Source organism: Ursus arctos, unplaced genomic scaffold (assembly GCF_023065955.2).
Source record: "Ursus arctos isolate Adak ecotype North America unplaced genomic scaffold, UrsArc2.0 scaffold_19, whole genome shotgun sequence".
Lineage (NCBI taxonomy): Eukaryota > Metazoa > Chordata > Mammalia > Carnivora > Ursidae > Ursus > Ursus arctos.
In genome coordinates, this window is record NW_026622863.1 from 11150581 (window position 1) to 11174462 (window position 23882).

The 23882-nt window shown below is 36.6% G+C and overlaps 1 protein-coding gene across 19 annotated transcripts in view; it reads left to right on the plus strand.

The window, feature by feature from the left end:
* CHD9 (chromodomain helicase DNA binding protein 9) overlaps positions 1–23882 on the plus strand; it is a 212483-nt gene that overhangs the window by 157192 nt on the left and 31409 nt on the right. For all 19 annotated transcript variants that reach the window (XM_026494743.4, XM_026494741.4, XM_048224064.2 and 16 more), the window contains 10 exons: positions 30–197; positions 893–1072; positions 7186–7296; positions 11093–11289; positions 11768–11967; positions 16298–16457; positions 16897–16986; positions 22050–22153; positions 22658–22775; positions 23395–23452. In XM_026494743.4, the coding sequence (XP_026350528.1) occupies positions 30–197; positions 893–1072; positions 7186–7296; positions 11093–11289; positions 11768–11967; positions 16298–16457; positions 16897–16986; positions 22050–22153; positions 22658–22775; positions 23395–23452 (1386 nt within the window). The remainder of the gene's footprint in view (positions 1–29; positions 198–892; positions 1073–7185; positions 7297–11092; positions 11290–11767; positions 11968–16297; positions 16458–16896; positions 16987–22049; positions 22154–22657; positions 22776–23394; positions 23453–23882) is intronic.

Genomic DNA, 23882 nt, shown 5'->3' on the forward strand with positions numbered 1-23882 from the left:
AATTGAATCTATAACTTCATTTTTTATAGGCCCAAGCTCGTTGCCACAGAATCGGTCAGAATAAAGCAGTTAAAGTCTACCGACTAGTAACTCGTAACTCATATGAGAGAGAGATGTTTGACCGAGCCAGTCTGAAACTGGGTCTAGATAAGGCTGTGTTACAGAGCATGAGCGGAAGAGAAAGTAATGTTGGTGGTGTATGTATATTTTCTTTTCACTTGAAGTGTTTGTGTTCTTACTTGCATTTAATTTTAACTTCAGGTAGTGTATCATCTAATTTTGATCCATACTGAACGCTAAACAGATACTTTCACGTAAGGAGGCATTTCAGAATAGACCTATATTTAGTTAATGCTTGTGAATCCTGTTCTGTCTATATTGCTCCAGTGCTTGTGAATTCTAAGAACATTTTCAAGGCCGAACTTCTTTGCTTTTAGGATATTTGTATCATGGCATAGCAAAACAGAATTTGTGAATTTTTCTGCATTTTTTTCTATAAACAGCTTTTCAAATTTTTTTATGTGTCAAACTACTGGGATTGGCTTTGTTTTGTTTTATGTGATATTTTTTGGCATTTTTTTCCCCTCAAGATTGTTGTCTTATACTTGTAACAACTATAGAATCCTAGTACTAAAAAGAACCTTGAGAGGTTACCTGTCCCATAGTCTTTGTTGGAACTGAAGCTATTAGAGGCACATGTCAAATCTTACTTAAAGATAATAAGAAAGAAGTCAACAATTTCAGTGTATTCTTTCAGAGAATTCTCTCTTGTATATATTGTAAACGACAAATGCAGTTTAAACCTGACTCTAAACTTTGAAATTTTTTAGGTATGCTTTCTCATTTTAGGAACTTCAAAATAATACTGTTACCGAAATTATTTTCTCTTTAGATTCAGCAGCTTTCCAAAAAGGAAATAGAAGATCTGCTTCGAAGAGGTGCTTATGGTGCCATTATGGAGGAAGAAGATGAGGGCTCTAAATTCTGTGAGGAGGATATCGATCAGATTTTACTACGTAGGACAAAAACTATTACAATTGAGTCAGAAGGACGTGGGTCAACATTTGCTAAGGTATACAGTGAGTGATATTTTATAAATATGCCAGTAATGTTTACGACTAAAAAAATTTCCCTCTCTCTCTTAGTCTATTAATTATGTGCAGAGTATCTACTTAATGCTTAAGTAGAGTGAATTCACTTGAAAGAAGTAGGTAATATATTCTTTTCCTTCTTTTTTTTTTTTCCTGACATCTCATATCAAATTTCACATGTACTCTTCTGATCCTAGTGAAATGGAGTAAGTGTAATAACCGGAAATAGTTCTATGCATTAATCAGAGTAGAACATTTAAAATCAGATTTAGAAATTAAAGAACATATATGCTGAAGCCAGAGCAAGATGTGAGTAATAGTGTAGGAGGTTAAATTATCTTACATTAACTGACTATAATTTAAAGTACTTAAAGAAGAAAGAGGATTTCTAATTTCATCTTAAATACTTAAATCTAATTTGGGGAGGGTAGAACGAAATTTGTGTCTTCAAAGGAAGTATTAATAACTATCTACCTTATTTTGGGAAAACATTTCAAAAGTTTACTAACTGCTTTTCTATTCTCCTCCCCCTCTTCCCCCCCCTTTTTTACAACAAGGTATGGGGTAAACCTATATGCTTCAGAAGAGTTTCTTATTGCCGTATTCTGTGTCACCTGCACTTCATACAGGTTTTCTCTTTTCCCCTTCACCTCCTTTCTGTATCCCCCTCTCCACTTTCACTCCGGAAGTCTATCTTTATGGAGAACTCTGTGTTAGAGCGGGTAGTGTAGACACTGCACCCAAAGTAATATCAGTCTTCCAATGAAAATTTTTGTCTCGCATTCATTCAGCAAATTAATGAAATCATGTGTCAGGTACTTTGCTACATGCTAGTAATACTAGAATGAAAGGATTCTGGTTGCTGAAAAAAAGTAAAGAAGAAAGTGATTAATTTTGCATAAAATTGAAGAGCCAGAGAATCAGGAAAGCCTTTGCAGAGAAAATCACGTCTGAGCTGAGTCTTGAAGGAAGCGTGGTTTTCGTTGTGTTATAGGGAGAGTCACAGGAATGAGTCGTGTGTTGCTAAACTACAAGGAAGATTTCAAGGAATATGGCACAGGCATGTCTAGATACACAGGATGAATTAAACGGAGATGAAAATGAAGGGATTGGGGGGGTCAGACCCAAATTGTGAAGGGCTTGAAAAAATTCCATTTTGAGGAATTTGAACTTGATCCTGAGGCAGTTAAAAAGCTTTTTAATCCCTTCAAGCAGAAAATGGACATAATGAATGCAGTTTAGAAATTTAACTTTAGCAGCAGTGTAGAGAATGAGTTTGAAAGGAGAAAAACTGGAGGCAGGGATACCAGATAAGAGGCTTATATGGGATATGATGATGGGTGAACTGAGGTAGTGGAGCACCACTCGAATCAACAGGAGTTGATGACCAGGTAGAAATGTATGGAAGGGGCAGTCAAAAAGGACTTTAAGACTTCTGGCTCAAATGCTCGGAGGGTCTTGGAATCATTAAGTAAGATAGAGAATGCAAGAGAAGGAAGTTTATGGGGAGAAAACAAAATACTGGGGGCTGTCATATTGGTGGTGCTTACAGGGGATCCAAGTAGAGGTGCCCAGGAGAGTTGCCTAGGATACAGACAGAGATTTGAGAGTTCACAGAGAATAAATCAGAAGAACATAGTATTGTGGAAACAAAAGGAATACTGCAGAAGTATAAGGCTGAGAGCTACAACTGGTCATGACTGGACTCTAACTTCTTTCATGAGAAATCTTGTTTACTTGGGATTCCTCAACACACTGTCTACAGATAGTACAGAAATCACCTTTGTTGGTTATGCTGTGCCTAGAGAAACTCTCCTTGAAGTTTTTTTCTTTTTTAATTAGTGTAGACATGTGTAAAGTGTTTAATGACCACAGGTGATTCCAAGGCTTCCTCATTTACAGTGCTAATGAGAATCATTATGGAAAGCCAGAATACCAGAATTTGAATTCTGACTCATAAGCTGAGTGACCTTGGACAATTAACCTTTAAGAGTCTGTCTTGTCTTTAAAGAGGAGAGCGTCATAATCTTGCTTGGCCTTTTCTACTTTACAATAAAGTGCTATATGAGTATTATTTTATTCAAGTGTACTCTAATCATAACCAGCTGTGCTGTAAGAATGTGAAATACTTAAGCATTTGAATTTCTATTTGAAAAACCCTCAAACCGTGGAGTAACTTGTGTTTGAAAAGAGGGCTGACTGAAGAGGTACTTCAGTAGATGAGGAAGTCCAGAGAATGGTCTTGGAATTTGTTCATTTCCACAGTGCGAGCTAATGCCACTACATAGTGGACATTGGGCATATTAGAGTATGGTACCACTGTGCAGGGGCCCCGAAGGTGCGAAGTTAATAGTATTTTATACTTTCTCTGGAATTTCCAAAGACTTCCTCTATGCTTAATTGTTCTAAGTGGTTTGGATAAGTGAAGTAATTCCAATCTGTTTCTTTGCATTATCAAACAGTTGTTTATAAAAAGCTATATATATGGAGCAGAGTACATAATAAGACTATTTAGTCTTAGTACGTATCCATCAAATAAAACTCATTATTGGCAGCTTCATTTATAAGTGATTCTATCACCTAAACCTTGTTTTGAGATATTTTCATAAGGGCAATCAGGTGGATCCTAGAAATAGAAAATTTTCTCATCTGGTTTCTTTACTTTCTGGTAGAGAACAAGACTTTGAATTGCTTAATTCACAAAAACAAAGCAGTCTGTGTACCAAACTTCAGTGGATTGCTTGTTTGTAAGGGCCCTTCCATGGCACCCATTATCTTTCTGCTACCTTTTGATGTAGGAAGATGGATTTCTGCATTTAAAAAGTCTTCCCTTGTAAATAATAAGAAGATTTAATGATCGAGGGAAAACATTTAAAGAAAAATATTTTTAGAGGAATTAGGATATTAAGATTTAACATTTGGAAGAAATCAGTATACCTGTACCTGATGACATCTTCTACAACAGGCATTTTATTTCTGTAGGCATTAATCTGTTACGGTCCTTGAGGATTTTGGAAGTCATCTTGAAAATATGTGTCCTTTAACAATAGCATCTATGATTATTTAGAAATATTTTTTATTTTACTTGAAAATAAATTTATCATTTTTCTTATAATGAATATAACAAAAGCTGCTGAATTGTGAAGTACAGTTTCTTCCAGGTAAAGTATTTTAATTATCAGCAGTTACCTGGTAGCAGAATAAAAGTGATTATCTACTCCGCAACATAGAATTTTTTTAAGGTTAGCAACCATAGCCTAGATTTCAAAAATCTGTTTCCCTTTAACGGCTTTTCATGTTAAATGCCTGTGTAAAGCAGATGCTCATTTGCCAGATCTGTTAAATCTCAAGAAGCATGTATCAATGAAACTATAATATAAAATAAAACCCTGTGAAGTTCAGTGAAATTTTCAGTGTTCCTGGAAACTGAAGAATTTATATCAATGAAGATTTGAAGGTGTGGATGTCATATGTCCTCACTTATGAGAAATTCATTTCTGAATTAACAAATAGAAGCCCCTTGATGGTTTAGGAATTACTTGAGCAAAGTTAAATGTCTGTTCCTTATTCTCAATCATAACACTTTGATTGTCATCAAATACTTTAATGCGGATGATGATGGCTGCTACTTTTCATTTTATTAAGCTAGTTAGCTTATGCTCTTTTAGGTTGGATAGGAGTTTTTATAATCAGTGGTTTATCATTAAGAGGTGTCTCATTGTATTATTTCCTGTTGCCACTGTAACAAATTACCAGAACACAAATTATTTCTTATAGTTCTGGATGTCAGAAGTCCAAAATGAGTCTTACGGGGCTAAAACTCAAGGTGTCAGTAAGGCTGATTTCTTCTAGAAGCTCTGAGGGAGAATCTGTTATCTCTTCCAGCTTTTTCAAGTGCCTGCATTTCATGGCTTGTGACCATATTATTCCAATCTCTGCTTCTGTTGTCACATAGCCTTTTTCTCTTCTTTCCTCTTATAAGGACAGTTGTGATTATATTTAAGGTTCACCTGTATAATACAGGCTAATCTCCCCATTTCAAAAATTATTAACTTTATCACATCTGCCAAGTCCCTTTTGCCATAAACATTCACAAGGATCCAGAATTAGGACCTAAATATGTTTGGGAGCTATTACTTGCCCTACTACACTCATTTCAACAAATTAAAAATTACTATTTTAAAAAAATTATTATTTTTAGTAGTTTCACAATATTAAAGCTATAGTTTAGAGCAAGTAACAACAACAAAAAGAAATTTAAATGCATTTTATTAAAACATTTATTTCCATCGTTTCATAAAAATGCCTGGAAGGTGTACATTCTTAACATTTATAATGTTTCACCACTTGCTATACACAGCATCTTAATAACCCCGCCTCAAAAGGATGTTTGATGCAATGAATGTACTTATTACTTGGTAAGCAGTGTCAGGAACAGAATCTTAAAGTTCAGCAAGAGGCATTTAGGATTTTAATTTTGTTTCTACTCATTTGTGAGACACAATATATAGATTCGAACTACAAATATAGACGGTGGTATAATGAAACTTGTGCACTTGTCACCCAGCTTCAGTAATTATCAGCTCATGCCAAGCTTCATCATTACCCTTTCCATCTCTCGTATTATTTCAAAGGAAATCCCAGATATTACATATACAGACATATATATAATATATATGAAAATTTCTTTAACACAACCACAATACTTATTATTACATTTAAACATAGGGGCACCTGTGTGGCTCAGTTGGTTAAGCGTCTGCCTGCAGCTCAGGTCATGATCTCAGGGTCCTGGGATCAAGTCCTGCATCAGGCTCCCTGCTTCTCCCTCTGCCTGCTGTGCTCTCTCTCTCTGTCTCTTTCTCTGACAAATAAATAAATAAAATCTTTTAAATTAAAATAAAATAATAAAAATAAAGTCATCAGGGCACCTGGGTGATGTAGTCGGTTGAGCATCCCACTCTTGATTTCAGCTCAGGTCATAATCTTGATCAATAATTCCTTCATATTATCAATTTTCCATTGTTCAAACTTTCAGACTTCCAAACTTCTCTTGAATGTCATAAATGGCTTGTTTGCTTATAGCCGTTTTATTATCTCTTTAATGTGTAATTTTCTGCATTTTAAAATTCCATCAAGATGGGTTTTTTAATGAAGATTTTTATCATTTGATTATATCCCAGATAATTAGGCATTATCTTAAAGCCATTTACCAATTATATTCTCCTTTGAAAATTATGTGACTATATTCTTCCCTTTAATTCTTGTAAGTGTTCCCATGCATTTTGTCAGGCCCTTTTTTTTTTTAAAGCACCATGTATCTTCACTGCTTATTTCATTTTTATAAAGCACTTTGCTGACTTTCTTTGAAGTGGCGTATCTATTTTCAGGAACTTAAGTTGCGAATAATGGTTATTAGTTTGTAAGTTCCAATGTTGAGCTATAATATCTAAAGTTTGTTCCAACTAAAAGACTGTATAATTTCTAAAATATTTAAGAAAATAAATCAGTTATATTTTCTTTTGTTCCTCTGTAATCTCTTAAATTTTTACAATGACTATGCAGTATTTTTGTTGTAAGTAAAATTGTTTATAATGTAAAGATAGACAGTGATTTTTTTTTTCTCAGATCCTGTATTATATTTTCTTCAGGAGACTTATCTATCTAAACATGTGGTAGAAATAAAGTAGTATACCAGAAAATGAACTGTATAGGGAAAGCAGGTTTGAAATTCTTGTTCTAACCTAATTTCTTAATATTCATGTAGTGTTTCGAGAAAACATAACTCTGTCCTGTGTAGTTTCTTGACCAAAAAGATTTGATCCTTACTTACCAAAAGCTTGAGTTAAACAAGAATAATAACTTCCGTAATCTTTTCCTAAAACCCCAGCCTGTGTGGGCAGTGAGCCTTTTGCCTTGAGCAGACGCTGTGCTACGTTTCAGACCATCCCATTTGGAACATCCTTTGAATGTGTGTATGCTGAATTCAAATTCTATCCCCAGGAAATGTGAAGAGATAATGTTGTAAATATACTGTGATAGATTTTCCTCTAAGCTTCATAACATTTTAAGAAACTGTGATTATGTATTTCAGGCTAGTTTTGTGGCATCTGGAAATCGGACAGATATTTCCTTAGATGATCCCAACTTCTGGCAGAAATGGGCTAAGAAGGCAGAAATAGATATAGATGCCATCAGTGGCAGAGTAAGTATTTCTTTCCCTTTAAAAAAAATTACCTGTTGGGATACTTTGGTAATATTATTGTAGTATTTTAGGGTATTCAACTGTGTACTTACTGAAATAAATGTATCTGCATAAGTAAATTGATGTGGGGTATTAGAATGAGCCCCTGTTGAGCCAAACGCTGCTTCAGTTTAATGCCTCTGATATCTGCCATGATCGGTGGTAACACAGGGAAAGTTTAAGTTTGGATATTTATATTCTTAAAATTACAGTGTTTTTCAGTTTTTAAAATGTCTTCAAATCATCAGTTACTTTGGTTTTGCTCTTTAACTTTGTTTTCTTGGAGTCTGCTCCTGTTAATGATAATCCAGATATAAAAGGAGAAAAAAAAAAAAGCAGTCAAGAAAGTGGCATTTTTAAATTGTTTCTTTTATAGCTTCCCTTAGAGTTAAGAAAGGTCCAAAAAGCTAAAATACAGTTTTTAGGACTGATAATAACATAACTGTTTACTTCATAAGATCCCTGTCTAATAATTGTATAGGAATCAATGTTTGTGAAACGTATCCATTATCAAGATAACAGCTAAATGATAAAAAGAATTTTAATAAAGCATTGATGCATGGGATCTATTTTAACGGATAGCCTTTTAGAATGTAAAACTTTACAGTGAGAAATAACACCACTGCATATATAATCATTACTATTTAATACATTTCAGAAATATAAGTAATTCTATATGAAACAAATAAGAAAATTTGAAAAGATATTTATAAAACATCATTGTTTATGGCATGTTTATATGCCTAAAAAAGCAATGGAATCATGAAGCCATATTAAAATTAATAAATGAGTTTAATGAATTAACTGGGTGAAAGGTAAATATGCCATATAACCTTCCTAAATACTAAGTACTAATACTAAGTCCTAACAGAAGTAGAAAAATATAATGGAAGAAAACATCTATTCACAGTAGAAAAAAAAAGATATAAAACATTTAGGAGTATACCTACTGACAGATGTGTATGATTTCAGTGAAGTGAATTATCAAATTTTATTGGAAGATTTCTTAGTTGGAAATTGAAAACCTCATATTTTAACCATTTTAAGAATTTATAAGCATAGAAATGCAACCCAAATCAAAATGTTAACAATACTTTCATTTAACCAGACAATATCTAAAGTTCCCCTGGAAAAATGAATTGTCAAGAATATTAAATGCACTTTTAGGAACCTGTCTTATAGCAATAGTCACACATGTACAGTGATAATATAGTACAGTGATGCTCGTTGCCACATTTCTTGTTTTAGAAGAAACTTGTAAACTAATTAAATCTCTTACGATAGAGGATTGATACATCCATTACTGTCTAATGCAGTAAGTAAAAATAATCATGTATATCCCTATGCACTACTGACCTAGAAAGACCTCCAAAACAGTCAAATTTAAAAAGAGAGGGAGATACAGAACAGTGCTTAGAGTATATTTATGATTTTTCAGAAGGATATATTGGGGATCCACAGACACGCCTATGCATTTATGCAGTAGTCCAACTAGAGCACCCTGTGAGTCAGGCACCTTTCTCACAATAGGGCTCACGTGCTCAAGACAAATCAACCACTGCTTTTATAGAGCTTATGAATTCTGGTGGGTGAGACAGAAGTAAACACATACATAACATAATTTCAGAGTGGGAAGAAAATAGAATAGTCAGATGGTAGAGAATGCTAGGAGGTGTGGAGACAGCATGAAATCAGGTGGGTAGGGGAGGTCACTGAGGGGACAGTTGGGCTGAGACTGAATGACCAGAAAGAGCCAACAATGTAAAGACACGAGGAAAATCTTTCAAGGTACAGGGGATGGCAGTGAGCCATTGGTGGAAATAAGCTCCGTGTATTCCAGAAATAGAAGTGACGTTATGGCAGAATGTAGGCAGTTAGTGAGGAGGGGATGGGCAGTGTCACAGACCATAGGTATGAGTCATATCATCAGGCCTTGAAGATTACCCTGATGAGTTAAGCACTTTAGAAATAAACTTACATAAGCACATATTCATTTAATACTTACACAATTACATTTTCTTATTTATATCTCACAAAAAAATTTAAAGTTTTTCTGAAAATGAAGTACAGAGAAGACAGACTAGTGTTGTTTACCACATGTTAAAACATGTTAAAATATTATAAAGGAACCATAATTAAAACAACATGATACTGAGAAAAAGATGTAAAGAGCAAAGAATAAAATAAGAACAGAAAAAGATCAAATTATAAGGTTTAATAAAGAAATAGTATTAGAGGGCCCCCTGGGTGGCTCAGTCATTAAGCATCTGCCTTCGGCTCAGGACGTGATCCTGCGGTCCTGGGGTCAAGCCCTGCGTCAGGCTCCCTGCTCCACTGAGAGCCTGACATGGGGCTCGATCCCAGAACTCCGGGATCACGCACTGAGCCAAAGGCAGCCGCTTAACAGCTGTGCCACCCAGGAGCCCCTAAATAAATAAAATCTTAAAAAAAAAAAAAAAAAGAGAGAGAAAGAAATAGTATTAGAAGAAGAATTATTTAATAATCATGATTAGGACTTTGAGTTAGTATTGGGGGGACATTACAATGATACACTCTGTACCAAGTAAACTCCAGTTTGTGATGAATTTCTAAAAAAGTTTTTGAAAGCAGGGTACCTGGGTGACTCAGCTCAGTCAGTTAAGCATCTGCCTTCGGCTCAGGTCATGATCTCAGGGACCTGGGATCAAGTCCAGCATTGGGCTCTGCACTCAGCAGGGAATCTGCTTGAGATTGTCTCTCTCCCTCTGCCCCTTTCCTGCTTGCTTGCTTGCTTGCTCTCTCTCAAATAAATAAATCTTTTAAAAATAGAAAAAAAAAAAAGGAAACATCAAAATCTCAAAAGATTGTGGGCAAAAGATGTTTGAAAATTTACTCAAAAAATACAGTTAGGGTTTTTTTTGTTTTAAAGAAGCTGGGGCAGGGCAAGGGGACAACTCTTTCTTACTTAAGAAGGCCAATTAACAAAAACAGAAGGAATAAGAGATAGAAAAATCTTACTATTGACTTACCACAGCCATAACTGTAGCAGACAAGATCCATTGATGAATTCTAAAATTAGTGGATGAGACTGCAGGAGAAACAGACTTTTTACATATTCTCAAAGTATATCTTCCTAACTTAGAAATTTTTCATTAAAGGTCAAAAGCATGTCAACTTAAAAGTTGTTTTGAATGAATTAAACTGAATGAACGTGGTGAGGTTCATGCACTTACTACCTTGCTTTTTGTATTTTAATAAAACTCTTTTGGAGAAGACTAAAGCATGTTTCTGTATCTATGAAATATTTGTATCCTTTGACCAGATCATTACTGGATATTTCCCCTTTTTGGGATTTATCTTTGGGATAAACTTAGATTACAAATATTTATTTGAGCATTATTTATTTTAAAAATTGAAAACAGTTTAAACTATGAATTAAAGAAAATTAATATGCATAAATGTAATTTAGTAATACATTTTATGGCTATTGTAGAAGCATAATACAATAACTCATATTAATAATAAAGCCAGATACCAAATTCTTTTCATCCTATGACTGTAATGTCACAATATTATATGTGTATGATAATAATGATTTTAAAGGAATATAAAAAATTTTATGTTGATTTGATAGGTTGATGAATTATTAGTAATTTCTGTTTTCTGGCTTTTTATAATTATTCTATTCTCTGTACCATTTGAAAGGTGAAAATGTAAAAACACTGTTGTAAGCAAAATAGTAAAATGGCCTTCAAGTAATAGCTGTTAAATTTTACAGAACAGCTTGGTTATTGACACTCCAAGAATTAGGAAGCAAACAAGACCCTTTAGCGCAACAAAAGATGAATTGGCTGAATTATCTGAAGCCGAAAGTGAAGGAGATGAAAAGCCCAAACTCCGGAGACCCTGTGACCGTTCCAATGGCTATGGAAGAACTGAATGCTTTAGAGTAGAGAAAAATCTTCTCGTTTATGGGTAAAATACGATTTTTAATGTTTCTTGTTAGTAGTCTGCTATATAAAGTTACAGAAAACATACACTATATTCTGTATTGGTTTTTATCTTGTTAGAATCAATAAAATCTGTTTAAAGTACCCTAAATTTATTATGTTTAATGTATATTTATTAGAATAATGGAATATCCTTAAGTTGTAAATTATAAATGTATCACTGAAGTCAAATTCCTTGTCCTGAGATTTGCATATTTAGTAATATAAAATGTATAGTCTTTTTATCCATTATTGAATAAGATCACTCAAAGTCACTCTACCATGGCTCTGCATTTTTACTCACCGGGTGGGGCGGGGGGGGGGTTGGTTGGTAGGGGGACTTTATTAGGTAAATCCTGTTAATGACAACATGTGTTTTTTGCAGTTTTCAAGGATTTTGTTTATGAATTCTGTTTTTCTCTGGACTTGACTCAATATTAATATAAATATACCTTTTTAACCAGATGGGGCCGGTGGAGAGAGATTCTGTCTCACGGTCGTTTTAAGAGACAGCTGAACGAGCATGATGTAGAAATAATTTGCCGAGCCCTCTTAGCATATTGCCTTGTTCACTACCGAGGAGATGAGAAAATTAAAGGCTTCATATGGGATCTCATTACTCCAACTGAAGATGGGCAGACACGAGAGCTACAGAATCATCTAGGTAAGATTCTTCTTTTTAAATTTATTTTTAGTTATAAAGGTAGCACCTACCATAGTACTCTATAAAGAATGGAAGCACTATAGGTAACATTAAAGAACCCTTAAACTTCAGCCTCAACTCTAAGTACCGAATTAGAAAATACCAGCTGCTCGGTTTGGTTGGGTTTTACACGAAGCTTTACATGCAGTTGGGTTGTTAATCAGATACGTATCAGTTTGCAGATTGTTGTCTCAGCAGTCTTCCCATCTGTAATCAAGTAGATCTATCTCATTTTAAAACTCCTTTTTAGTAGTTCATAGTGTGGATATTCCGTAGTTTATTTAGCATCTGCTTTAATGATGGGCGCTTAGGACATTTCCAGTTTTTAGACAATTGAAAAACAAATTTCAGTGAAGAACCTCCTACATTTTTCCTTCTGCGTGTGAATAAATCTTTCGCTAAAATAGATACCAAGAAATGGAATTGCTGAGATGTAGCATCTCTCCATCCTTAGTACCTAAAATGTAATCTGTTAATAATAACAGCATCTCCTGGGAGCTTCTTAGAAATACAGAATCTTGGGGCGCCTGGGTGGCACAGCAGTTAAGCGTCTGCCTTCGGCTCAGGGCGTGATCCTGGTGTTATGGGATCGAGCCCCGCATCAGGCTCCTCTGCTATGAGCCTGCTTCTTCCTCTCCCACTCCCCCTGCTTGTGTTCCCTCTCTCGCTGGCTGTCTCTATCTCTGTCGAATGAATAAATAAAATCTTAAAAAAAAAAAAATACAGAATCTTAGGCATCAGACTTACTGAATCAGAATCTACTTTTTAACAAGTTCCTTCGCAATTAGTATGTATATTAAAGTTGGGAAATATTGATGCACATTTTAAGTTTTCATCAGTACTTTAATTTGCCACCAGATATGGGTATACCAATTTACAGTTCTGTCAGAGATATATATAAGTACCTTTTTCTCTACATCTTTTCTAATAGAATGTTCTTTTCTGCATAAAGTAATTCTTTCATAGCATAAAGTAATTGAATTTTCTGTAAAGATAAAAAAAAGATTGCTACGCCCTCAAATTTGTGTTACAGTTTTATTCTGTTTAATCAACAAATACCTGCTATAGGGCCTACTGTGTGCTTCTTGTGCAAGGTACTGAGAAGAGAAGAAGAAACAAGATCCCTGAGCTCAGGAACTTTCCATTCCAGCCAGGTAGACAGACATAATAAGAAAGTAGATAAATAATTACAGAATGTGATAAGTATTGTGAAATAAGTAAGTGCTGAGATGGAGAAGACCAGAAAGCACCTATTTTGGATTAGGCTGGTCACTGGAGGCCATCTCATTAGGGGGCAATGAAATTAGTAATGTGAAGAGTGGACTGCTGATAAAGATGGAAGATTGACACAAATATATCACTCTTCCTTTACATGTCAGTAAAGAAAAAATAATTAAGGCATTACGCTTGATCAGTTCTACAGGCAGAAGTCCTAGTTTCTTCAACAAACAAAAGGGGGGTGGATAGAGAGGCTCTCTGTAAACCAGTGATTCTCAACCAGGCATGATTTTGCACCCAGTCCTGCCACCATTCAGGGTTGTCACTGCTTTGAGCATGTTACTAGCATCTAGGAGGTAGAGGCCAGGAGGGCATGGATAGCTCCCTACAATGAAGAATGATGCAGCTCAAAATAACAGTAGTGTTGAGATTGAAAACCCTACTATAACCTAAAAGATTTGAGAGTCCTCACCCAGCTGCAGTGTGGGGGCCTGATTTGGATCCTGACCAAAATAAACAACCCAGGGGATTTTTTTTTTTATTATCTTTATTAGATAATAGTAAATTTGAATATCAAATATTAAGGAAGTATTGCATTTCCTAGGACCGATAATGGTATTTTTTAAAAGGAGGCCATGTACTATCACTAAGAGATACTCAGATATTTATTAACGAAATGAGTGATGTCTTAGATTTACTTCAAAATAATATGGAAGGTTGGGGAGTGAACAGGGTATGGATGAAACAAAATTGCCACGAGCTGGTAATTATGAAAGTTGGATGATGGAACATAGTGACCCATCATATTATTCCATCTATTTTTGAATGTACTTAATTCCATGATTAAAAAATAAATAGGCATAAACCCTCAAAAGAAGAGAGAGAGTGGAAGAGGAAATAGCAATTTTGGAAGAAAATAGATGAGTGGCTACTAACTCAATCAGAGAGAGCTAAATCTCAGGTCAGCAGTAGGAAAAGGCGACAGCCAACCAATGTGCTTCACAGATTACCAAAGGCTTCAGTTTGTGACACATCAGAAACCTCTGGAAGTAGGCGTAAGGACAGAGATTAGGACTAGGAGTTGTTTAAAGAGAGTTCAGATTGCCAGACACCCTCCTGAACTCTGTGTAGCCAGAATGAAGAATGACAGAAAGTTTATTCTCTAGGGGTGCCTGGGTGATTTAGCCCATTAAGCGTCTCGCTCTTGGTTTCGGCTCGGGTCATGATCTTGGGGTCATGAGATCAAGCCCTGCATTGGGCTCAGCGCTGTGTGTGGGGCCTGCTTAAGAGTGAAGAGGACTGGGGGCGCCTGGGTGGCACAGCGGTTAAGCGTCTGCCTTCGGCTCAGGGCGTGATCCCGGCGTTCTGGGATCGAGCCCCACATCAGGCTCCTCCACTATGAGCCTGCTTCTTCCTCTCCCACTCCCCCTGCTTGTGTTCCCTCTCTCGCTGGCTGTCTCTATCTCTGTTAAATAAATAAATAAAATCTTTAAAAAAAAAAAAAAGAGTGAAGAGGACTGGAATATAGAACAGTATTAGTAGTAACATAGAACAAAGTACAATTTAAGGTGGAAGGCATTAATTAGTATCAAAAAGAGCCTGCACAATAATAATAAAAATGCCTGATCCTTAAAAAAAGCTATAACAAGGGGTGCCTGGCTGCCCCTACCCCCCAAAAAAGAAATAACAAATATAAACTTTATACACTAAACTAAACAATCTCAAAATAGAAATGCAAAATTGCCAAAATTTTAAGAAGAAATGGACAAGTCCACATCAAGCTTCTATTTACCATTGTCGTGAAACTCCTAGCTGGTAGAGTACAGCAAAGACAAGACGCATGAGATAAGAATTTAAAGGAATCAAAACTGTATTTTTAGTAATTGTTAAAAATTGCAAGTGAAACAACTCTAGCATCACTGAAGATTCATAGGTAAGCAGTGGTATACATTCAATGATAGTCATAGTAGATTTTTACATGGCAGGAAAATAGATATATTAGAGCCTCATGAGTTAGCAAGTATAAATCTCAAAAAAAAAAAAAACACATCAATAAGTTGCAGAATTGCCTGTGTTATATAATATCTGAAAACTTAATTACTAAATATTTCTCCAACCTACGAGTACAAACAGGCATGGTATGACATCAGGGTAGTGATTATCTCTGGGAAGGAAGGATTGAATTGGACTTCAACTATGCATACTAATTTCCTTTAATGAAAAACTGACCAGATATGGAATATGTTAAGATTAAAAGTAGGAATACTTCTTTGTATTTTTGAAAAATTTTCAGGGGTGCCTGGGTGGCTGAGTCGGTTAACCGTCTGACTCTTGGTGTGAGCTCAGGTCATGATCTCATGGGTCATGAAATCCACCCCCATGTTGGACTCCATGCTCAGCGGGAAGTTTGCTTGAGGGTTCTCTCCCCCACTTATGCTTGTACTCTCTCTCTCTCTCAAATAAATAAATCTTTGAAAAAATATATATATTTCAGGGGCACCTGACTGGCTTAGTCAGTGGAGCATGCAGCTCTTGATCTTGGGATTGTAAATTCAAGCCCCATATTGGGTGCAGAGATTACTTAAAATCTTGCAGAAAAAAAAACATTTCACAAAGAAATATATCACAAAAATAAAATGAATTTAGCTCTCTTAACCAAGAACCCACAATGACTAAACCTAATCCAGTTTTGCAAATCAAGAGGCCAAAACTTACTGTTTTGTAACTAGGGAAGCTAAACGTAAAGCAAAGGGGCAGATCTGAGCTTTAGGTTTTTACATTTGGAAAAAAATAATGTGTTTTGAAACAAAAAGTAAGTCAGGGTGATTAATTTCAGATACAGAATTGTTGAGTACTTGTGGGGCGGGTACTGTTAATATGTATATACAATCATCGTATTGACTTACCTTGCAGTTGGGTCAGTATTGTTACCATTAATATTTTAAAGATCTCTGTATAGCCTGCACAGACCTCTGAAAGTCTCCAGAAATTTCTTGTATTGAAAAAAATGTTTCAAATTGCAAAACTTTATACAGATCATCCCTGATTTCATGTGTCCTTCTCATTTTAACAGGCCTATCAGCCCCTGTACCCAGGGGTCGAAAAGGAAAGAAAGTAAAGACTCAAACAAGCTCATTTGATATACAGAAAGCAGAATGGCTTCGAAAATACAATCCTGAGCAGCTACTTCAAGATGAAGGATACAAAAAACATATAAAACACCACTGTAATAAGTAGGTAGTAGGGAATTTTTAACACAACTCATTAAAAGTTTATATTTCTGAATTTATTAAAAATCTTAAAGCATGCTGATTTTGAGTACAGAGACAGTGTGGTCTAGGACCAATCCTAATCTTAATCTTACAGGGTATCCTTCAGCAAATCATGGTACCTCTTGTGTCACTGTTTTCATCAACAGAGAGAGAAATAAAACTGGCCTCCAAGTGATCTCATTATATCTTACTTGGATATTAAATTATGATGATTGTGAAGATTTTGGAGAAACCTATTTTACTATATATGGTAGTAATGAGATTTATTTAATCAGAAGTAATTATTATTTAATTATAAAAATTCTGTATGCAAATTATTTTCCAATTTTAACCTCATGGATGAATTTTCTTTAATGATTAATATCTTTGTGTCTTTTGATTTCTTTTCCCTCATTTTTAGGGTTTTGCTTCGTGTAAGAATGCTGTATTATCTAAAGCAAGAAGTCATTGGAAACGAGTGTCAAAAAGTATTTGATGGAGTTGATGCAAGGTAGGTTAAATAACCTGTTGATATTTTCAGTAACATGATGAGGCAAGAGTTATAGGACCAGAAAATTGTACAGTAAGTGGCGCCTTATTCAGTGAAGTTCACAAGAAGAAAATTCCATCAAATGTAGAGAATTCACCTTTGCCAGTTCATTGCTTTTCCTCCATTCGTCTCAATATTTGACTGTGTCACTAAAAGCTATAATAATAGTGATAATAATAATAATAGTAATAACAACAACAGCAGCAGGAGTAAGCGTCCACCACCAAATCTAAAACTTAACCCTTTCTGTCCTCATTCTTTTCTTCTTCTCTCTTTATTCCAGCGGAAGAGGTTTTATGGACACTGACTTTTACGTCCACATATGATCCATCTGATGCCCTGATCTCTCAGCTCCTTATTCTACTTCTCCCTTCGTGAAATGCTATGTTCTTTTTTTTCTTTTTCTTTTACCTTTTTTTCTTTTTTGAAATGCTGTCTTCTGTAGGTATTCATGCAGCCTTACCCACCTGTTGTCCTTTTTCCTCACTGGTCTTTCCTCTTCATTTTCCTAGCTCTTACATTGGATTGGCCAGGAGCTCTGCCCTCAGCTCTCTTTCTCGGCTGTACTGTCCTTTAGTCTCATCAGACCAAATCCAGTAAGAAACAGATGACTCTCAAACTTACATGTTCATCCCAGAGCTCTGACCTGAGAGAGCTGCCTCCTAATATTTCCACCTGACATCTTCATGTTTCCCTGGCTCTCCAATCTTCTGCCTCCAACCCTTTTCCTCCCACCTTCCCACACACATGCCTTCTCCATCCTGCTAAGTGGACCGCCCAGGTGCTCGGGCACCATTCTTGATTGCTCCCTTCCCCTTACATCCCTCAGGAGCATCTGTGACCTCCACAGAGTACTGTGTACGCCCGAATCTGAGCACTTGTCACCACATCCTCTGCCAGATCTCTAGTGCAAGCCACCATTACGCCATGTTTAGACTTTTGCCGTGGCCTCCTAATTGGGTCTCTCTGCCTCCTGTCTATAGGCTGACCTTCACACAGCAGCCAGAGTGATCTTTCTGAAGCAAAAATCAGGCCATGGTGCCCCTCTCCTTCAAATCTTCTGGGTTTTTCTCATTTCTCTTAGAATAAAATCCGTACTCCCTATGGCCCTACATAACTTGTGTCCTCTTCCTCCATTCTGTCCCTCACCCACGGTGCTGCAGCCACACTGGTGTTTCTGTCTCTCCAGCGTGTCAGGCTCGTTCTGTGCTCTGCCCCCTGGTACGCTCTTGCACCTCGTCTTCCACAGAACTGTCTCTTTAGATAATTCAGGGCTGGATTCAAGTTTTACCTCCTCAAAAAGGCCTTCCCCAGCCTCCCTCCCCTAGTCACTCACTACTGCTTGACCTTATTTTATCTCATTCATGATGCCTATTCAAGTTATATTTATTTCTATGTCTTTCTCTTCTCATTACAGTTTAAGCTGCTTGAAGGTTAAATATGTTGTCTTATTGATCTTTCTTTTCACAGCATCTTGAATCTGGGTTGTGGTAACACCCAATAAATTTTTTTGGCTAAGTGACTCGTCTTTTCCCTTGGCCTGACGGGAGCCTATCCACTTGTGATTTCCCAGAAACTACGTTCTGTGAATTATCCCTATATTTTCCTTTTTCATTAATCTCCCCCTCTCTGGCTTCTCATTTGGATTTTCACACGTTGACATCTCCCTCAGCATAGACACAGACATACACACACACACACACACACACACACACACACACACACACCCCCCCACCACTTTTGGACCCAGCATCTCTTCACAGTATCATATGATTATTCTCCTTGATTTCACAGCCAGACTTCTGTATCTGTGTCTCCTTTTTCTCCTCTCCCATTGATGATGTGCTCCCCACTGCAGTTCAGCCAATGCCCCTCACTCCACCACCTACTCCAAGAAGTTCCTCACCTATATGCTTCCTGCTAAACCCATGGATATATCATAGTGTTTGTCTTATTTTACCTTTTTTTAAAAGATGTATTTATTTATTTGAGCATGGTGGGGAGGGACAAAGGGAGAGACCATCAAGCAGACTCCCCCCCCCCCCCCGAGCATGGAGCCCAACATGGGGCTCGATCCCACAGCCCAAGCTGAAACCAACGTTCAGATGCACAGCTGACTGAGGCACCCAGGTGCCCCTGTCCTGCTTCACCTTTACTGACCACTTCCTTCTTCTTAAAATGCTTCTGTAACAGCATTCGCCTGCAGAGGTTCTTTTTAGCTTTCTGCTCGCTGCTTTGCGGGCTCCTCTTCAGTCTGTCTCTTAAATGTCTTCTCATAGGTGCTCTCTTCTTGTCACCTCCTTTTCTTGGATACTGTCATCTTTTCTGCGGTGTCAGTTTTTGTTTCTATACTATACTCCAGGCCTTTGCAGTCTTGCTGGAACATTTGCTTTCCCCCTTGCCTCTGTTCACCTCCCTGACACTGTGCAGCTGGCATCAACTCAGCCTTTCCTGGCCTCTGAAGTCCAGGTCAGGGACGTATCCAAGGTCCCCTGTTACAGTGTTCACCACGCAGTATTACAGGTACCTCTTCACAAGGGCAGGGAGTGTCTGCCTTATTATTGCTGTTATTGGCACATAATGAGTGCGGTTTAAATGTATTTTGAATGAATGATCTAGCCTGGGGAAGTTTTAGGCAGCGTTATGCAAAAGACAGCACATGAACTGAATCTTTAAAAACAGAAATCAACAACAGGGGCACATGCGCCTTATTGTATTCCTTTCCCTAGCAGTTAACAAACGCTTAATATGCATTTGGTACTTCACTGGAACGCTGGGTAAGGTATATGCTCTTCACAAGGAGGAAATCTTTCCACCGCTGGTGATCATCACAGTGTATTGAGCTTAGAGTGCCACCTGATGGTTGGTGAGGGGAACTACCTGACCCACTTTCTTTTCTCTAGCCTTCATCTTTCGGTTCTTGTGCTTACTTTAGTCCTGGTCAAAAAAATCAATCAAAGGTAAATATCTTCTTTAACTGTATTTTTCCTCATCATTTTTTCAGCTTTCATTGTATCACAGGAAAATCACTCTTTCTCTATTTTCCTACAGTAAGCTAGAAAATACTGTGATTGCAACCCTTTTGTTTTTAAGAAAAATTAAAGGTAGTAAGATGTTCATTTAAGTGCAGAAAATTTTCTTTAAGAATCTAGAGAAATGTCTCCATGCTTTTCTCCATATTTCTTGGGTTAAAAACTTTTTCTGCTGGCAAACACTTAAGAAAAATAAAAAGTAATTTCCTATCTGTATTTCGTGTTTTATTTACTTACAAGACTTGTAAGTCTTATGTTTTCATTGCCATTGTCCTTTATTTCTACTATATTAGTAGCTAAAATCAGGTTCTTGTGGACTAGCTCAGGAACATATTGACCATTTATCAGTTTATTTCTATATGAAAAGTTATTTTGAGTTCCCAAAGACAGTGAACTTACAAATGAATTTTTGCTACACAACTTAATTGTAAGTAGGAAACTTCCCATTTTTTCGAAACAACAGGCCTTTGTTTATTGACTTACGAAATTTTGGTGCTAAGACAAGGAGATGAAATTCTACTTAATTCTTGTTATGTTTTATTATATCTCTCATTCTTTGAAAGTTGGTGATTCACGAATACCAAATAGGGAAATTCTCAACTAGAAAATTTGATTTCCCAAGGTAATTTAGGCTGTCCAATCTCTTTTTTTTTTTTAAGATTTATTTATTGGGGTGACTATGTGGCTCGGTTAAGTATCTGCCGTTGGCTCAGGTCGTGATCTCAGGGTCCTGGGAACCAGCCCCTCATCAGGCTCCCTGCTCAGCACAGATTCTGCTTGTCTCTGTCCCTCTGCCCCTCCACCTGCTTGCTCTTTCTTTCTCAAATAAATAGATAAAACTTAAAAAAAAAAAAAAAAAAAGGATGTGTTTATTTATATGATGGGGGAAGGGGCAGAGGGAGAAGGAGAAAAGCAGACTCCCTATTGAGCACAGAGCCCCACATGGGACTTGATCCCATGACCCTGAGATCATGACCTGAGCCAAAATCAAGAGTCAGATGCTTAACTGACTGAGCCACCCAGGCACCCTTCTACCTTCTTTGTTGAATAAAATATAAGAATGTGTGTGTGTGCGTGTGTGTGTGTAAAAATTAATGATATTCATTTGCTGATTGTCAGATGTTAGCTATATGCTAGGCTAAGGGAGACAGTGCTTGAATCACTATGTAAAGAAGTAAACATTTCAGTCCTTCTATGCATGGCATATTTTCATTTTTAGCGGTGTTGTGTTACTTATAAAAGGTTTCTGGGAAAATAATAATTTCAAATGATAAGCAAACGAAGTTATGTTTGCAGAATTATAAATGCTCTTTAGTAGTTGTTTCATACTCATGAAAACAGCCAAATTACCAAAGAATCATGGATTTATTATAGTTTAAGTACTTTATCATATTGTCATTTTTAGGCATGGTATTTATATACAGCATAAAAATAGCACTTTGAGTGTTTTAGTCAAATTATGAATCAAAAACTTGCCGTTTTCCTTCGCTTGTAAGCAATGCTTAATTTGTCAGTGGCATTTTCTAACCAGTAGCAGTCTAGAAAAGATATGACTTGTTTTGCAGCCTAAAGCAATTAATTTGCCCTTCTGGGGCCCCAGTCTCTTCATATACAAAATGAAATGTTTGAACCAGCTGATTTTGTCAAGTTGTTTGCTGACGTAAGGCTCTACTCTCCCATAAAATGCTTTGTTTATATCTAAAGGAAATCAGTGGAAAGAATATGATTCCTTAAGAGTAAAGTAAACCTGTTGAAAAATGTCTTCTGTTGAGCATAAGGACATTAGTTCGTTTTTTAGTAACTTCATTGATCTTGTACAATTTTATAATTTTAACTGGTGGTAATTGTGGAAAATAAAAAATCAATGAAATAAAATCATAACGTCTTTGTCTTAAAAACCATAATGCTTTTTACAAGCTAGGTAAAGTTTGCCTCCTCTTTGACTTGTTTTTAATAATTCATAGAGCTATATTGCGATTTTTTTTTTTTAAGTGACATTGATGTTTGGGTCCCAGAACCAGACCACTCAGAAGTTCCTGCTGAATGGTGGGATTTCGATGCTGATAAGTCACTTCTTATTGGAGTTTTTAAACATGGTAAGTGAGGAGGAAGGTAGGTAGAATCGTCTTCTGTGTGTAATGTAATTCAACTAGTTCTCGGTTTAACGATTTCCACCTATAGCTTCATTCCAGTAACACTGATGTTATTATACGTATCATGTAAAGCACAAACTACCACATTATGTCTGTCAGTCACTATACTTCCTCATGAAAGGGGTGGCATACGTGACCTGCCCCTCCCAGACAGAAATCTCACTAACTTCCCCTCAGGAAGAGTTCTTGTGTAAAGTGTGTTGTGTATGATCAGTTTTCCTCTTTCTCATTTTAAGTGATAAATTTAATCTAAACTTTTAAATATACCTATGCCAGACCATGCAATATTTGTGATAATTTCTAGAAAACCTATTTTACCCTGTACTGTTTTAATATATGGTCCCTTTAGTCCAGGAACATCATCCACAATAAATATGAAGCATGCTTATATTCATACATCTTTTTTCTTTTTATCCTTTTTACTTTCATAATCGGTGATCCCTCCAGGTTATGAAAAATATAACACTATCCGAGCAGACCCAGCATTATGCTTCTTGGAAAGAGTGGGAAAACCTGATGAGAAAGCAGTCGCTGCAGAACAGAGGGCAAATGATTATATGGATGGGTATGTGCACTTCAGAGCCTTGATTTCTCCATGTATCTCTGTCAATAGCAGCATATTCTGTCAGTGATGTTTATCGTTAGATAATGTAGTAGTAAGAGAATTGGAGTTTACAATCTAAAAGAGTTAACAAAACTCTAATAAGTTAGCATTTGTCCACTGGTGTGATCAAGGAAGAGACTCCACCTGCCCCATCCTCATCCTTGTGGTGAGTCCTTCATTTTTCCATTCTTAACAGTCATGGCCATTAAAGCCGTACAATTCTAAGGGCATAGAGGGAAGAAGACGAAGAATATTACGATTGAAGAGAAATAGAATGTTTTTCATGGTAACTGTCATAAGGTCTTTACTATCTTTGTTTTCTTACCAAAAGAGACTGTGCTGAGGTTAATATTACCACATTTAAAAGCAAACTTGGTAGTAAGAGTCAATCAGAAGTAGCTTTCTTCTGACTTGCCATATAACCATCTTCGTGCTGTGACTTGGGGTCCACAGGCTAACAAACAGAGATTTCAATCTGAAAACATGCTAAAAAGTCCTTCCAACAAGATTCCATTTGTCCTGTCAGGAGAAATTTTTAAGTCCAGTACAATAATTGTAGCATCTGTTGGTATTTTAACAGGGACGTGGAAGATCCAGAATACAAACCTGCCCCAGCTATCTTTAAAGATGATATAGAGGTATGCTTTGGATCCTATTTTAAAATCCTCATTTCTGGTTAGTCCATGGTTCCTTTTGTTTGCATTTTCTTTTGTGTGTTTTTCCCTTGTATGTTTTCCTTATACGTAATTCTGTTCTTCAGAAGATTAGCTAAGTTAGTGATCCACTTAGGTTGACAGGCACCTGCCTGATCTCCCTTCTAGACACTCTGGAGGCCAGGGTGGGCAGGTGGATGAAATAGAGCTTGCCCACAGGCTGCACTGCTAGGAACTAGGAAACACGGTGGCGGGGATAAAACCCCAAGCAGAGTGAGAAGTAAACACAGAAAGTACACAGCAACTAGACCTACATAAAGGGTTGAAAATGAGGGTAGAGCCTAGAGGAATTCTGAGCTGCTAAAACATAGTTCTAAGTGTCCTATTTATAGAAAGTCAAAAGGAAGAAGCAGAG